The sequence below is a fragment of the Struthio camelus genome, chromosome 3, assembly GCF_040807025.1.
Source record: "Struthio camelus isolate bStrCam1 chromosome 3, bStrCam1.hap1, whole genome shotgun sequence".
In the NCBI taxonomy this organism is placed as follows: domain Eukaryota; kingdom Metazoa; phylum Chordata; class Aves; order Struthioniformes; family Struthionidae; genus Struthio; species Struthio camelus.
The window spans coordinates 11174999-11192185 of record NC_090944.1 but is presented as its reverse complement, the minus strand read 5'-3'; the positions used below and the strand labels follow the sequence as shown (position 1 = coordinate 11192185).

The 17187-nt window shown below is 52.6% G+C and overlaps 1 protein-coding gene across 1 annotated transcript; it reads right to left on the bottom strand.

Annotated features, from left to right (window-relative positions):
* Positions 1 to 196: 196 nt before the first annotated feature.
* FDFT1 (farnesyl-diphosphate farnesyltransferase 1) lies at positions 197 to 15750 on the bottom strand. The gene is made up of 8 exons (XM_068936918.1): positions 15521 to 15750; positions 13958 to 14055; positions 8740 to 8923; positions 5691 to 5819; positions 4553 to 4744; positions 3313 to 3489; positions 2888 to 3040; positions 197 to 779 (listed from the first exon to the last, which is right to left on the bottom strand). Exons 1-8 carry the CDS (start codon positions 15620 to 15622, stop codon positions 558 to 560), a joined length of 1257 nt encoding a protein of 418 aa, XP_068793019.1. The 5' UTR covers positions 15623 to 15750; the 3' UTR covers positions 197 to 557.
* Between the last annotated feature and the right edge of the window lie 1437 nt (positions 15751 to 17187).

The following is a 17187-nucleotide window of genomic DNA, read 5'->3' as shown; positions in this document are numbered from 1 at the left end:
TAGGCCAGGAGCTAGAAAACAGCAAGCACCTTCCCTTGCATAAGGAAGCATGTTCATTTCCTGGCTGATGCCAGCACTCTGTGTCCTTCCAGTGCAGAGGCAATAGGGAGGAGGCTGCATCAGAAGGGGAGGCAAAACCCAAAGGCTCCATCATGCTGCTTTGAACTGGGGGGGGGGGCATCAAATCCCAAGCAAGAAAAGAGGCAACTGGATTTTCTATTTAAAACCATCCTAACCAAAAATTCAGGTAAACTGTCCAACAGGAAAGGAGAAAAAAAAAACAACAGAAAAAAAAAAATCAACCCCAAACAGTAAGACTACAATTGGCGTTTGTAACCATCCAACCAGACAGCAAGAGAGGTCAGGAGCAGAGTCCGGCAATGCCACACCACGACTGTGGGGGCTCCAGCGCAGCCTGCCAACGTCCTGTCCTCTTCGCAGCATGCAGGCCCACTGGTATCCCGCTGCTTGGCCATCCCCACAGGAAGGGGACAAAGAAAGAGCATCCTCTCTCTGCTGCCCATCCGCCGAACATCTCTCCCACCACCAGCCCGCCCTCAGTTCTCGCCCGTCTGGATGTACTCCTCAGCAGCCTTTGACATGGTGCTCAAATATTGCCAGCTGAGGGCTGCCAGGAGCATAGCACACGACAGATAGATGGGGGAGTAGTGGTGACGCGATGCCATGGGGCCGTTGGGCAAGCTCATGGCGCGGATGGAGGCGATGATCTGCTGCGTTTTGTTGGACGAAGGGTCCGTGCTCGGGATCTTCTGGTAGATCTGAGGAGAGGGAAAGAGAAACAACCATTTCGACCTAAGGTTGAAGAGGGGAATGGGACCACCACATGGATGAGGAAGCCTCAGGGGCCGCACAGCACCATCTCTTCAAGAGTAGTCTCACTGATGGAGTGCCAGAAACCTACATGTGGAGCAAGATCCAGCTGAAAAAGATGTCTCAGTCCAGCAAGGGCAGCTGCCCATTTCCCTTGAGAAGTGCATTAAGCCAGGCAGCCTCTTGAGGGCACCCCATGATGGGAGATGGACCACACATAGCCCCACGCCCAACCCCTGGGCTATCAGCCACAACTGGTGTTGCTGGGATGAGTGGTTCTTGCCCAGCAATCCTCAGGGCTGATGTGCTGTGACCCACTCCAAACCAGTGAGGACACTTCAGTGTTACCAGCAATTACCGTGACTGCCAAAAGATAACTTCACGGCTTTCAATACATTTGCATGAGCCTTAGAGTAGGCTTACACAAGAGGAGAGAACCTCACCCCTCCCAAAGCAAATCTATCCACCCCAACAGCAGGAGTTGATCTCCCACCAGTGCTCCTCTAGGGCTTCTCTAAGATCCACTGTGGTGACTCCATCTTTGAGCTGATCTCTGTGTCAACAGATGGCATGCAAGGAAAAGCAGGTATCCCCACAATCCCCATGGTTACTGAGCGTCAGCCCTCTGGAGACACCACCATCTAAGAGAACAACAGCTGTCTGAGCTTCTCAGCAGGGCCTTCCTCAGGGCTTAGCATCACTGTCATTCATCACAGCGGTCAGCCTGCCCACAAAAGGAGCTCTAATAACCCATGACTTGGGGTCTGCCTGAGGTAGAAGTGATGTCTTTTCATTTAACAGCCCTCACGGAAATATTTTTTTCCCATGAATCCATCCAGCAGTTGTTTCTGCTTGTGAACTTTTAGCATTCACAGCACCCTGAAGCCAGCAGTCACACTGCTTGAACAGCCTGTGAAGAGCCACCTTCTTTTACTCTTCACCATACAGTGCAAGGAAACAGAAAGCACATCACGTTGCTAGCTGCAACTATGGACACAGCAATAAAAAGACCGCTGCTATGGAGCTGTCTGTGGGGATATGATGCAACTTGCTTAGAAGAACTATATTGCTAGAACAGTTTTTTGTGCCTGCTTCAGTCCAGGTGGCGAAAGCCTGGCTCTGTGAAAGTTGGCTCATCTTGTTCTGGACCGGAAGGAAAATATGACCTCAGTCACTGCCTCCTAACACAGGCAATAAGGGTAATTTAAGGGAACGCACCAGTGCACCGACTAGGATGCTAAGCACCCCATACTCATGCTTGCTCTTCCTCGGTGGTGGGAAATGAAAGGAGCCACCTCCAAAAGCTGACTGCAACTACTCAGCTGCTTCATAACTCAGCCTAGAGATTGCTTTTTGAAAGTGTCCTCCTATATTTCCCTACTGCTGCCACGGCATGCCAACTTTGTGTCCTGTCTTACTTTATGCTAAACCTGTTCAATGGGACCATAGGCTTCCTCATGAGAGTCAAGGAAAGCTGAAGCTGCACCGGCACTCCTAGAAACTCAAGACCATGTCAGAAACAGTAACGCATCTAGCTGTAACTCTAGTGGGACTTACATTTACAGGCCTAGTAAGAGTGCCCTGGGCCTACCTCCACACTGGAAAATTAAACCACCTGGGACCATTTTCTGACTCAAGGTTAACCAGCAGGATCTGGTCACATCCACACTAGCAAAGTCACCCTCTGAAATATGGCAGTCGCATCTAAACTGCCTATTGGCAATGGCCCTTAATATGTCCTAACTCCTGAATTGTCTTGAAGCACCACCTAGTTGGTCCAGGTGAAACCCATGTCAGGGATTATTGTGCCTCAGCATCACTGAATTGACTTGTATAGACACAACCTAAGAACTGACAGATTCAAGGACAAATCCTACCCCAGAGTCTCCCAGACCCAAGTGACCTTGTTCTTTACCCAGGACCTCCTGGTTTTGGTCACTTTCTGCAATTGCAGCTGAAGCAAAACGACAGGCACTAAGGGCCTTCAAGGGACTACCAAATCCACACCAAGAACAGGTACAGCCAGAAGTTGTTCAAAACAAACTATTCAACCTACCTCTTCCACATACTGGTACATGATGGCTCTGACAGCCTGTATGTTTGTGGCATCCATCACTAGAGTGACAGCTTGTCCCTTCCGGATCTTCACTACACCCCTGAACACCTGCTTGTTGTTATAGCAGGCAGCCAGAGTGGCAATAGCCATCACCTAAGGAATACCACAAAGAAGAGCCCTTATTACTTTGCAAGGAATTCACAAAGGGAGTAATCTTGGTCCTAGTAAAATCAAAGGCAAAACACTCCGGAGCAGAGCCAAGATCTCACCTACAGCAGAAACAGCAGGTATTACGAAAGAGAAACAGAGAGGAGAACAGAACAGGCTAATACTGACATGACACATACTCCCGCCCCCAAGTTCTCATCAGCAGGGCTGCAGAACATGAAGAGATCCCATTAAGCCACCCGAAAGCAGTAACTTACTTGAGGGATAGCACAGAAGTTGAAGACACTTTGGTTTTTCAGGCGAGATAAGTACGTGATAACATCAGGGACATGGTGGAGAGCGTTGGTGATCAGCTCATTCAGACACTGGACGGCCATATCGATGTTCTCTGGTTTGGCAAGATCTGAGAGCTTCTTTGCATATCTGCTCCAAACCTGAGCACCGAGACAAAGACTCACAAGTTGGAAGGTACGTTCATGCCATTAAGACAGACAACAGCACAGTTTGAGGTCTAGGGATATCAAAAAGAACCACAGATCCACAAAAGGCTTGAGGAACCAAGGCTTATTAGGCTAAAGAAGGAAAGAAGGTCTCCAGAGACATAACAGAGGCCTTCATACATACAAACAGTAAAGAAGGAAGCAACTCATCTTCCCATGTTCTCTAGGTAGGGCAAAGAAAAGACAGTTCACACATCACACCGGACATAAGACATGTTTTATGAGATAGGTCAGCCCTGGAATACATCATGTGGGGAAGGAATGAGAATTGCTCTCCTTGTAGGGTTTTCAGAACAGTTGGACAAGCATCTGTCAGGCACAGGCAGAGCTGACCCTGTCTTTGGAAATGGACTAAGTAACCTCTTGAGATCTCACTCAGTCTTACTCTCCCTCATTCCTAGAACTTAACAGAGGGGAAACAAGCTACCTAACAAGCTCTTGACAGCGTGGAGGAACATCATCTCATCACTATATCTGTACCCATAAAGCTGTAAATAGATGTGAAACTTGTCAGTCAGCTGTCATTTGAAAAACTCTTATCATTAAGGAGATGCATGGCTTTGTTACTGTTTGTCATGTAACACAGCTCTCCTGTACAGTCTTAATGAAATTAAACTAGACAGTCGAATCTCTCCTGTTAACTTTCATTTTAAAGGGACATGACAGAGGCTACAACTGTAGCTGTGCACCTTGTGCATTTCTGAGACAGGGGTCCTGGAAAGCACAGCCGGTTAGCTACATCCATTAGAGATCTCAGATAGAAGTACAAAGACTGCCAAGGAACACGAACGAACTCACAAAAGCCGTGGAATCCCCACAGTCAGGGTTTTTCCAAAGGAACTTCTAGGAGGAACTCTCACAACAAGATGCTGCAACTAACTGTCCCAGCAACAACAGTACCTTCAGTCTTTGCACATGAGCTGTTCTTAGCACAGTACAGGCATTCCCTAAGGAGGCACAGCAGAAATGCCTGTCCAAAAGCAGTGTTTTCACTTACCTCTCTTGGCCAGAATTCCCTTCCCTCCAGCTGATCCTCCAAATAGTCCCGAATGATGTTGGTTTTCTGCAGGAAGAGGCCCATGGAATTTGCCAGCTCTGTGTCTTGTCCAACGACAGGATCTTCTAGTTCTGATGCAGAGAAGAGATGGGAGAGGCCTATCCCCACCAGCCCAGCAACGTAGTGACAATACTGTGAGGCACCAAGAGGGGAAGAGGACGAAAAACAATGTAAAATAAGCAGTTACAAAATACCTGTCTGTGTACCACATACCTTTCAGGGAATTAACACCCAGGTGTAATTTAATGTGTGATTTCTCCTTGCAATGTCTCAGCTTTCCCAAGCCCAGCAAACATCACCAAGGATTTGTCCCTGCCAACGTTAGTGACACTCTGCTTCCAGCAGTCAAATTCCAAAAAGCTTCCAAATTGCCCACAGGGGAACAGCTGCTAAAATGACAGGTTGCCCAGAACATGTGCTAGTGGGCAACATCAAAACGACAGAGGAGAGGGAAGACTCACTGCATTTCAATGAGCAGCTGGGCCAGCAAAGCAGAGGAATGCAGGAACATCTGCATCCTCATTTAATGAGCTCCAGAGCCAAGAGAGGACCTAGCAATAATCCATATGATCATCACGTTATCCGCAGGACCAGCAGCCGCAGTCTCTCAAAACCTGTCCAAACCCACACAGCCTCCCTTACCCAGCTGAACCACCTTCCCACAGGAAGGCTCTAACTGCTAGGCACTGTCACCTCTTCCTCCACAGAAAGCATGAACCTGAAAAATATCGAGTTTCAGGTTTCTGGACGTGCATTCTTTGTTGGAGAAGGCATTTCCACCCAGCCTGGAGCCAACCCCACTCCTCAAAGTTGCCTGAGACCTCGTATCTTGGGATGTCCTACTGATCCTTCATTCATGACACTGCTCCCTCTCCAGCCTACTCTGTGACGGAAACGAACACCACAAACACTGCCAAGCTACCAGTAAGGCTCTTCCACACCTGCCTTCCTTAATCCAGGGCAGCTGAGATCAAACAGCTCACTATGGGAAGCGAAGATGTACATGAAAACCTGCAGGCTTCAACTAGGCTACCATCCTATTCATGTTCTGTCTGTTCTCGTGTCCAGGTTGACTTACCTTATCCCACTCGTGCTGAGAGTCCACCTTCTTCTCCAAGAACTCTGCCATCCCGATGCCCATCTTGTAACAAATATCTGAAATCACATCCTGGTACACCTTTGACAGGTTCCGAAACTCTGAGGAAATCTGCAGCACAAACCACCGAGAGAAAACAAAGACAGCTGTCAGGAGAAAAAGCAGATCTCAACATTTATTAACAGGCCAGAAGACGACTGTTTACCAGGCTCTTATCCTGCTCTGGCTGGAGATCTAGGACAACTCCCACAAAGAGAGCAATTTCAAGGCCCTTAAAGTACAGGCTCATTATGTTCTGAATCTAAAAAGTATCATCTTTGGCAGTACATCAGACGTGGCAGTATCTTTGGTAAGACTCTGTGGCCTTGGACTGGTATCATCTGGGATTTACAGGACAAAACTAGTTACATTTGGTGCACAGAGTTTTGGGGTTTTTTTTTGCTATTTATGAGTGAGCCTCATTCAACCAACCACTGGGAAAGAAAGCAGAGGTGCTCTGTTCTCCCTAGCCTTTTCCAGCTCTGGCGGGCACACGGGTGCCCTTTGCTCAGTCAGGAAGGCATCAAGCAACAGAGGATGCAGGAGATTCTTCTTCTGCATCTCCAGTAACATAATTCAGTGACTCAGTTATTCTCACACTAAAAAAAAGCGCATCCTCCCCGCTGCCAAAACTGCAGAGCATCTGGTCATCAGGTTTCATTGGGCCTTCATCTCCTGAACTCTCTTCTCCATCAGTGGGTAACTACGGCCAGCTCAAGCGGTGTCTGTCTCATAAAGGGAGAGATCTGAACGACTGCAGCTGAGATACAAATGCCACCACAGCTCCAAGCTCTACTCCCAACTCCATCCATTGCTGCTAGCATGTCCTTGCCCTGCGTCTCAGTCTCCCTGTCTGTAAAAAGAGAACGTTGACTCTGCTTCGGCCTCAGCGGCTTGAATCCACTCAATGGAGAAGCACTGACTGTGAATACATCTCTGCTAAATATTACTAAACTCAAACCTGAATAGGAACTCAGATTGTCAGAGTTGGTGACACATACAAACCAAGAGGCAACAATGAAGTTCTCTAAATACCTTTCCAGTAGAAAAGCTCTACTGAAGTAACAAACCACTGGCAAACCTATCATGTCTCTGTTGCTATTTATTGAGAATCCCCTGATACAGCGACCCCCTACAGCACGCACCCTTCCCAGACAGGACACAGCTGCTGCTGGCTGCCCCAGGTGTTACTCGATCCTCTGAAATTCCAGCTCCACATCACAGATTCCCAAATTCCTTCGCTTGTGGAAGCAACAGAAAAATCTCAACCCTTCATCTCCAGGTAGTCCAGGCTGAGCATCAAACTTCCAACACACCTCTATTTTTTTAAATAACTGTCCCCTTCCACTAGGGAAAGCCTGTTAACGGCAGATTAAATTTAAAATGACAAAAAGCTGATCAAAACAGAACTTCCTCAGAAGACAAAGCGTTCCTCATGATAATTCTGCTGCTCCTTAAACCGAACTTTTAAAAAACAGCTTTTCTTGATTAACATGAGCCATAGCAAAGCTGCAGTGTCCACCGATGGTCAGTCCCCGTGCCTTCGCTAAAACCAGATGTATGAATCCCCACCTGACAGAGCCTAGCCTTGTCGTTCAGTCACAGCATCTCTTTTTTGGCTGTCAGCTCAATCGTTCTCCTCTAGGGTGACTGGCCAGACTACTCTCTTTCCCCTCTGTGGGTAAAGCACCCCTGCAGAAACTCAGAGGGGCTGGAAAATGGTGCATCTCAGAACAGCAAGACTCTGATCATGCCGTTTGCTCAGAGGCAGGAACTGGGCTCCTGCTGGGACTGAGACCTGGGACAAGTGGTGCTGTCCCAGCGCTGCTGCATGCCATCTTCGGCCCATTCAGCACAGGTCCACAACCCTACAGCTACATCTAGACTAGTAAATTGAATAATTACAGAGCACAGGCTCAATCACCTACACAGGTCGTTGTTAGCGTAGCCCCCCGATGTGCTTTTGACCCAGGTCAACTAGCACTGACTCAAACATTCCCCAGGCGGAGTGTAGGGATTAGCATGGGCCAGAAAGCATTTCTCAAGGATAGTTTGGGATTCAGCCATGCTGTTCTGGAAGCAAAGAGAGTTTAACAGTTTGGACACAGCCACACTGTGCCAGCTGGCCTAAGGGTCAGAGAAAGGACCTTAATGCTATTTAGTTCACTAGTAGAGAGGTAGACTTTCTGTGCTAAATGGAAGGATCCTACGTAGTTATGAACAGGGAAGAAGTTTTTTTATTTGATACACTATACCACAGGACCTGCAGGATCACTGCAAACACTGCCCTCTCTGCAGCTGGATGCCAAATAAGCTTTCCTCATCCCCCTACCTATGATGGGTAATAGGATAGCAAACCCCTAAAATACACAGGCTCTACAGCCCTGGGCAACAAAATAAATCATTCTCTGCAATGTGACAGTCATTTATGCTTCCAGCAGCAGAGGCAAAATGCCACTTTTAGAGTTTTCACTTTCAGATAGTCAGGTATTTCTGGCTCATATACAGAGTTGCACAGTTTGTTTTGTTTACTCCAGCTGTGCTTCCTGCCCCACGTGCACACAACTTGCCCTCCACACATACAACTCAGACACGCTATTGCAGTGGCTACAGAGCTTCTTGGGTAGAAAAACGCACAGGCTCTTATTTAAAACACTGCTCTCCACGTAATAGCTGAGAAACACTCTATTCCAGTTGTTTAGCTGTAGAGATAATTAACAATCTTCTGCTCTGCTTCCCAAGTTTGGGCATGCAGAGTACTAGCTAACTCCCAAGCAAACATCACCAACTCCCACTCCTTCACTAAGGCCAGTAAGAGATTTTGCAACTAGTTTTGCAACTTGCTTCAGAGCACTCCCTAACATTTAGCAACCACATGAGCTCCACCACCCAAAAACTTGTCTCCTGCTTCCTCCTTTTTCTGAAGAGCTATTGGGTCATCAGGGACTAAATGGGCTGAGGAAGCGCTGAAGCAAGGAGGTGGATGCCTTACCGTTGGGAAGTCCTCAAGCACCTGCCGGTCCTTCTCCTTGCTCTCCATGTATTTCCACTCCGGTTGATAGAGATAGGAGTGGAACTCATGCAGCATTGGGATCTTTATGTCCAAGCTGATGGTCATGTCGTCCTCTATGGTGTCCAGGGCACGGAGAACTAGGTAGAATATACACACGGCATGTCTAGGGGGGGAAGAAACAATCATCCCTTAATCAGGACCACCTATTACACAGGATGAACAGCTTAAGTTAATTGTGCAGCCTCTGCCAGAGGCATTTCCAGCTCAACATGATACAGCCAGACCCTGCCAGGTTGTTGATGCCTTTGGAACAACATAACATGCACTACCAGCACAACTCACACACATTTCAAGCGATACGAGCCCACAGTATTTCAGCCGGTGAGCATAAAAGAAATGGGTAATTTCCCATTTCCCAAAATTTATTGATCCCACTGTCCCCCCGACCCTAAAATCAGAAAGTCCATGCTATGGCTTGGAAGCCAAGTTTCTGTCAAGGCAGACCCATGCCCAATCCTTCCTTCGCCATGGACACGCGGTGCATCTGCTTCCCCACCCCTATTCTGAGGACAATGGCTGTCCCCTACCATGCATTAGAATTTATTAGAAATAAATGCATTAGGCAGGAGTTGCTCAGATCTCAGCCTAACATGAGCTTGCAGATTAGAGACAGAAAGGAGAGACTTCTCAGGACAATAAATGAGCATTCTCCCTGCATTAGGCACTAACAGCAACACTTCCAATCTGCATTATTCAGTCACCTTGAACCTTTACTGACTTGGGTTATTTATGAGCCTCCACACAAACTTATAACACGCTGAGCTCTGTCAAAGCTGCAGCATGCAAGACCTGGATTAGGAACCCCGTATTTTTCCTTCACACCGAGAATTACTGCATGGCTTCTAACATACGTATCAGTGAAAGAAAAGGCTCGTAAGAGCTCTCCGGGCAGCGCGCTGCACTGCGAGAGCCAAATCTGCAGGCATAACCCAAGTCTCTTCAGCCAGCGCTCGCTAGGACCCAGGGGGATAGAGGCTGAAGTCTGTTTACAGGAAAAAACAAATGCAGAATAAAGCAGGGGGAGAATAAAGCAGGTGGACTATTCCTACCATTTCTCACTCTCTGCACCCAGTGCCCTTTCAGGCTATTTTGCAGGGAGGAATAAGGAGGCCCTTTACTGTGCAGCAGAAACGTTAGGGCAAGCAACTAGAAGCACAAAAGAGACAGATCGTGCTTCTCTCCTATCTCCTTGCAACAAAATACAGGAGCCAAGATCTTGGCATACCCCAGCCCACGTGTTTAAGCACCACCGTGGAAATCTACCCGGCCCGGCTGCAGAAGTCCTGTCACTCCCTCCTTGTTCGCCCAACTTCCAGATTCCTGCAGCTGAAGCAAAAAAATCCCGATTTTGACAAATACTGGCTCTGACTCCAGGATTTATACAGAGAATCCCCTAGCTCTAAGTGAGCACAATAAGACTTCAAAGAGAGGATGCGCTTATTAATTATTTAGCAAATCGTAACTAGTTTGTACTGCTTGAGCCTTAATTATTAGGTGAAAGCGCTGATCTCCTGGGATGAAAGCGTGCAGGGAATGATTAGGCACCCAGGAAAAACTGACTGGCTCTCAGAACCAACACTGTTAAACGCAGCTTTTTCTTTTAATTATAGGGTGTTTAGTAAAGTACAATCTGGGATAGAGAATTAGCTGAACTCTACTAGATAGAAAAAGGAGGGGAAAAAAAAGCAGAACAACGGTAAAGCAAGTCTTCATTTAGGAATAACTGCCAAGGTTTATCCAAAAGCTGTCTGGGCACACTTCCCTATTACCACGCATCCAAGTGTTCACCAGCAGTTCCCTCCTGTCTTCCTGTTTCCCTGCAAGACAGTTTTTCCATTTCAACGAGGGTGCAAACATTCATCCAACTTGTTGCAAGCGCTCGAGACTCCTGTGCCTTTTTGGCAGGTCCCAGGCTAACTTCCACCAACAGTAACCAAGAAAAGCAGAGCAGAAGTTGAAATGCCATCTTGGAAACAGCTACACACATCTATTCCATACCCAACGGAAAATTCGGCAATAACTGCAAAGCCCAACGTGGTTAAAACACGTCTTTAATCTTTCACCACCGAGCCTTCAATCTGCATGCCCAGCTTTCATCACTTACTGAATTCAGCTCTGCATTAATTTGACCAAAAGCAAGGTATGATCAAAAGAAAAGGCAAGGGAGGGCACAGTGAATGTCCCAGTTTCACTGCAAGGTTCCCAGGCATGCAGAGACACCACGGTCTAAGCCTCTTGATGCTGGACTTCAATCCCACGGGCATCCAGTGGGTCAATCAAACCAACAAGGCAGCAGGGTCCTCGCCAGAAAACATCTCCGTCGTTTTCTTCAACAAGGGGAGACACTGGCATACTTCCCCTTCATAAAACTGTCTGGTGGGCAAAGCATTCATTTCTAGCACAACTTCCAATGCCCTAGCCTGGAGACCCTTGGGTCCAAGCACCAGTCCAGAAGCTCCGTTTTCCCTTCAGTAGTCCTCGGAGAAAGCACGGAAACTCTCCTGGGAGCAGCAGACATGAGAACCAGGGACTCTGCTCACCAGTAAGCAAGAGATTCACGTTTCCCCATCCTTTAAACAAGATTTCACCCCAAAGAAATTCCGAACGAAATCGCAGTGCAAGACTCACACCACCAGGCAGGAGACTAGCCTTACGAGTGTGAGGGCTTCAGCAGTTATTTTGCATCATTTCATTTTAACACACAGGTCTAGAAGTGGGCCTGGCGTTCAGCTGAACTCCTGTTACAGCGTCAACGCAAGCACCCTTCTGACATGATGCTTAAGAATTAAGTTCTTTGGCAACCTTGCTGTTCCAGCCATGCTTACGTGCCATAAATCACATTCTGCCTATTTTGCACTTCCCTCTTCCGTCCCTAAGCTCTTCAGCAGTTATTTTGCTTTGAAAATGAACTTCTTTTGATGCATTACAGAGCTGGCTGTAATTCAGCAGCAATCCCTGTGCAGCCATATGTTGCAAAGATCTGGCAATAGCTTTTTTTGAATGCCAGAAAAAATTCCCATGGCCTGAAGGTAGGGAGGTGGTATAATCCGAGTTAAGGACCGAAAAGACAAGACAGACAAGGAAGATAACCACAGGAAGATCAAGCCAAGCGCACCACATGCAGACATCGCTAATAGGTTTCAGCATGCTTTACTAACCGATATTTTCTGTTAATCTCTACATTAGCTAATATCCACAGGAATACCAAGCAAGGAAAATGTTCAATTCTTGGCCCCACTTATATTATTCCATGCAACCCCGGCCAAGCCACTGGATTTTTTTGCTTCTCCTGCAAAACAGGCTGCAGACAACCGTTTCACAAACGTTAGACGAGAACTACAGGACATGGTCCAACGCCCCAAACCAGGGCTCACAAACCCAACGGATAAGCCAGCGTTCAAGCTGGCATTGGAACTGCACAAATCTGACTTATCAGTGGAGTCACAACCTGAAAAATCTAGTTAAACTTACAGGAACCCCTAGTTATAACTGCTACCTGGGTTGGGATTAACTGGAGAAAGATCTGCATATTGAAATTGGTAATTTCTGTGTGAATGTAAGTAAATATTAAAAAAAAAAGTAGCTGTCTGCATATGCACAAGACCTTGGGCAAGCTTATTATGCATCCTCCGTTATTGTTAGCATCTGAAAAACGTCCTGAGCTGGCTTGTAAGAGTTGTCAAGCACCACAAAATCACCGTGGGGCAAACGTCAGAGGACCACCCAGAGGAAAGCGCAGGTTTTTGAGGCAGCCGCTCACAAACGCGCCTTTCAGACGCGGCCCAGACGTTCGGTTAGCACTGGTTTTTCGCCTCTCCGGCGGAGCGAGGCCTCCCTCCGCCCGTCCCGGCTGGCCAGACACCCAAAGGCCAGCTCAAACCCCAGCACTGCCAGCGCACGCATTCCCAGGGTGTCACAAACAGCACGTAGGCTGGTGCTGCCTTTAACCATCTCCTGGCCAAAGATGCCGGCGCCCAGCGCCTGCGGGGCTTGCATTAACCATCCCCGCACCCCGCTCAGCCAAAGGACCCAGGAGTCCTGCTGTCATGCAGTAACACGTGAGTCCTGCTCAGCTCAGCCGAGCAGGCCTGATGTCCTGCTGCAGGGTCTGGGCAGGGGGAGGCTACCGAGCACTTCCCGGACAGTTCAGGTGAAGAACATCAGTGTCTGGGCTGTGCTAGATTGAGCACCCCTGGCCAGCTCAGGGCAGGATCTCCTGGGTCCTGCTGCACGGGGTGGGGATTGCATTGAAGATCCCCTTCCTGCTGCATGGGGTTGCTGATGCATTGACCACCCCTACACAACCCAGCCCAGCACCCCTTACCCTGCTGCATGGGGTGGGGGTTGCATTGACCTCCCCCAGCCAGCCCAGCACCCCATGTCCCACTGCATGGGATGGGAGTTACAGTGAACACACTCTGTCCTGCTGCATAAGGTAGGGGTTGCATTCGCCACCTCATGTCCCACTGCATGGATTGGGGGTGGCAATAACCACCCCCTGCCCTGCTGCATGGGGCAGGGGTTGCATTGACCATCCCTCTTCCACCCAGCCCAGCACCCTCTGTCCTACTGCACGGGGCGGGGGTTGCATCCACCACCCCATGTCCTGCTGCACAGGGTGGGTGTTGCATTGACCATCCCCTTCCCACCCAGCCCAGTACCTCCTGTCCTGCTGCACGGGGTGGGCGCTGCATCCACCACCCTCAGCCAGCCCAGCCTGGCACCCCATATCCCACTGCACGGGGTGGGGGTTGCAGTCACCACCCCATGTCCCGCTGCACGGGGCGGGGGTTGCAGTCACCACCCCATGTCCCGCTGCACGGGGCGGGGGTTGCATCCACCACCCCATGTCCCGCTGCACGGGGCGGGGGTTGCATCCACCACCCCATGTCCCGCTGCACGGGGCGGGGGTTGCAGTGACCATCCTCTATCCCGCTGCACAGAATAGGAGTTGCAGTGACCCCCCCCCCCCGTCCCACCGCACGGGGCAGGGGTTGCATCCACCACCCCATATCCCGCTGCACGGGGCAGGGGTTGCATCCACCACCCCCGACCAACCCCCCACATCCCCCTGCGTGGGGCGAGGGTTGCAGCGACCACCCCCCAACCCAGCCCAGCCCGGCGCAGCCCCGCTCACCGCAGCTCGCCGTCGAGCGCCTGGATGACGGCGGCGAAGCTCCGGCTGGTCTGGTTGAGGTAGCGGTAGCAGGCGCGCAGCCCGGCTCCCAGCGAGTCCTGCGGGCAGAGCGCGGCGCGGCGCGGCGGCTGGAGGCGGGCGGCGGCGGCGGGCGGCGGCGGCGGCGGCGGGGGGGGTCCCGGGGCGGCGCCGCGCTGCGCCCCGCGCCCGCCGCTCCGCAGCCGCCCCGCGCCCCGCGGCGAGGAGCAGCCGCCGCCGCCACCGGCGGGGGGGCCCCGCGGCGGGGACAGCGCCAGCGTGCGCTTGAGCAGCGACACGGCTTTGGTGCTGGCCGCCATGGGGGCGCGGCGGCGGGCGGGGGGGGGGGGGGCGGTTGGAGGGGGGAGGACCGCGGCCCGCTCCGCCCCCCTCCCCGCCGCCCGCCCCCTTAACCCGATCGGCGCCCGCCCACCCGCCCGCCCCTGCCGTGCACCGGGGCGCGCAGAGCCCGGAGCCCCTGCAAGGCACCGGGGTGCGTGGGGGGGCAGGCGGAGCCCAGAGCCCGTGCAATGCACCGGGGTGCGTGGGGGACTGGCAGAGCCCCTGCAAGGCACCGGGGTGCGTGGGGGGGCAGGCGGAGCCCAGAGCCCGTGCAATGCACCGGGGTGCGTGGGGGACTGGCAGAGCCCCTGCAAGGTACCGGGGTGCGTGGGGGGGCAGGCGGAGCCCGGAGCCCGTGCAATGCACCGGGGTGCGTGGGGGACTGGCAGAGCCCCTGCAAGGTACCGGGGTGCGTGGGGGGGCAGGCGGAGCCCGGAGCCCGTGCAATGCACCGGGGTGCGTGGGGGACTGGCAGAGCCCCTGCAAGGTACCGGGGTGCGTGGGGGGGCAGGCGGAGCCCGGAGCCCGTGCAATGCACCGGGGTGCGTGGGGGACTGGCAGAGCCCGGAGCCAGTGCAATGCACCGGGGTGCGTGGGGGGCTGGCAGAGCCCGGAGCCGGTTTAATGCACCGGGGTGCGTGGGGGGCTGGCAGAGCCCGGAGCCGGTTTAATGCACCGGGGTGCGTGGGGGGGCCGGCGGAGCCCGGAGCCGGTTTAATGCACCGGGGTGCGTGGGGGACTGGCAGAGCCTGTGCAACGCACCGGGGTGCGTGGGGGGCTGGCAGAGCCCGGAGCCCGTGCAATGCACCGGGGTGCGTGGGGGGCAGGCAGAGCCCCTGCAAGGCACCGGGGTGCGTGGGGGGCAGGCAGAGCCCGGAGCCCGCGCAACGCACTGGGCCCCGGCGGTGCACGGGAAACCCAGAGCCGGTGCGAAGGGCCGAGGCCGTGCGGTGCTCAGGGCTGGCGCAACGCGCCAGGGACCAGTGCGCCCCACGCAAACGGGGCGCCGCGCACCCCCCCCCCATCATCCTCCGTGCGTGGCGCTGTCACCCGCGGCCCCCCCCCCCGCACGCTGCTCCAACAGCCCCCCGCCGCCGAGCATCACCCCATAAATAAAAATTTTAAAAACTGTGTGGGCGCGCGCACGCGTGGGGGGCAGGGGGAAGGGGATGCTTCCCTCGTTGCAACCCCCTTCCCGCTCACCGGGTCGAGCCGCGCCATGACGACGCGGTAGCCGCCCATCTTGAACCGCAGCAGGTGATAGATGTCCGTGGGGTGGCCCAGCCATTTCTTCACCAGCTCCATGGGGGCTGCGGCTGCTCCCGCCACACGCGCGCGCTCCCGCCGCCTCCGCCGCCACGCGCGACAACCCCCCCCACGCGTGCCACCGCCCGCCCAGCAGCTTAATAAACGAGGGAGGGCGTGGCCAGAGTGGGCCCCGCCTCCCTTACGCCGCTCCACCAATCGGCCCGCTCAGCCCATGGCTCGGTGAGCGCACGGCGGTGCCTATTGGGCGGCGTGCCCTCGTACCAGGAGAACGCCAGCCAATGGGCGGGCGGCACGGCTGGTGTGACGGCCGCCGGCCGGTGCTGACTGGGCGACGGCGCCCATCACAACACGCGAAGAGCCGGCTTTCTTAAAGGGGCCGCGGAGCGGGGAAAGGCAAGGGGTGGCGCCGCGGCAGCAGGGCCGTCATGGCGCCCCCCCCCCCACCGTCTCCTCACGCACCGCCGCGCCAACACCTCCACCGCACACAGACCCTCCCCCAGCATAGCCCCCCCCTGCTCACCACCCCCTGTCTAAACCCACTGCCTTCCCCTCACCACACAGTCCCGCAGTGGCACCACACACCTCAGAGACCCTCAACCGCCATTTCGTGCCCCCCCCAACCGCCATTTCGTGCCCCCCCCCCACCTCAACCACCATGGGGTCCCAGGAAACGAGAGCCCATCTCTCCTCCTCTGGGCTCCCAGCCCCACACCATAGCAGAAGTGCCAGGCAGGAAGGGGGCTTTCTGCCCATTTCCTCCAGCAGCCCCACCACGGTGGCCCCCCTCCCTTGCATCAGCAGCAGCCTTCAAACCTCAGCTGTGGGTAGGCAGCTTTTGCTTTGTTGTTGTTTGCTTCTGTTACGCCATCTCCCATCTTTTTGCTACTGGCACTTCTCCTTTGAGCTCACTATTCGCTCGTCAGCCGAGATGGTGCTGTCTCCAGACCCACGATTTCATCCAGCTGCCCTGCTAACACAGCCAGCTCTTCACCTTTTGACTCAATCGTCTCTGGAAACCTCCCTGGAAACCCCTCTTCCTCCAAAGTAATAAAAAAAAAAAAAAAGAAGTACTAAACATATCATGCCTCATTTCCAGGCCAATTTCATCCAGCCTCCATTTCAGCTAACAACTTCTCCTCCAATAAAGAGCCTCTCAGGCCTGGACCTAAGCTGAAAGCCACCTTGCAGGATATACTCAAAAGCAGCATTAACCAGCTTTTCCTGTCACCATACCCCATCAGCAGGATTGTTCACCAAGCATACACCCTGCAACCACTCAGGGCCATCACGGTTCAAAGGGATGAGGCTGGGCAAGGCTTGCTGTTTGAGAAACAACTGACCACAGGGGTGCTGAACTCCAGCATTTACAGCTTATTCACAGTCCATCTTTAGGTCTAGTCCCCTCACAAAAATTGTCCCTCCTTCCACATCCTGACAGTTGAGGGAAGCTGCTGGTACAGTCGTCTAGAGGGAGGCACAAAGCTCTGGAGCTTCCCCATTAGCCTCTCAGTTTAAAACTGCGGTATAAGCACCATCACAAGAGACATACTGCAGTTATAAGGCTGAATACAGCCAATTCTGTTAACTCCAGGTTTTACTTT

Coding starts and splice junctions, on each gene's coding strand:
- FDFT1 (XM_068936918.1), bottom strand. CDS start 15,622: ATGGAGCTGGTGAAGAAATGGCTGGGCCACCCCACGGACATCTATCAC. Junction 4,745..5,690: donor CTCAGCACGAGTGGGATAAG/GTAAGTCAACCT, acceptor GGTGCCTCACAG/TATTGTCACTACGTTGCTGG. Junction 3,041..3,312: donor ACTTCTGTGCTATCCCTCAA/GTAAGTTACTGC, acceptor GGTATTCCTTAG/GTGATGGCTATTGCCACTCT.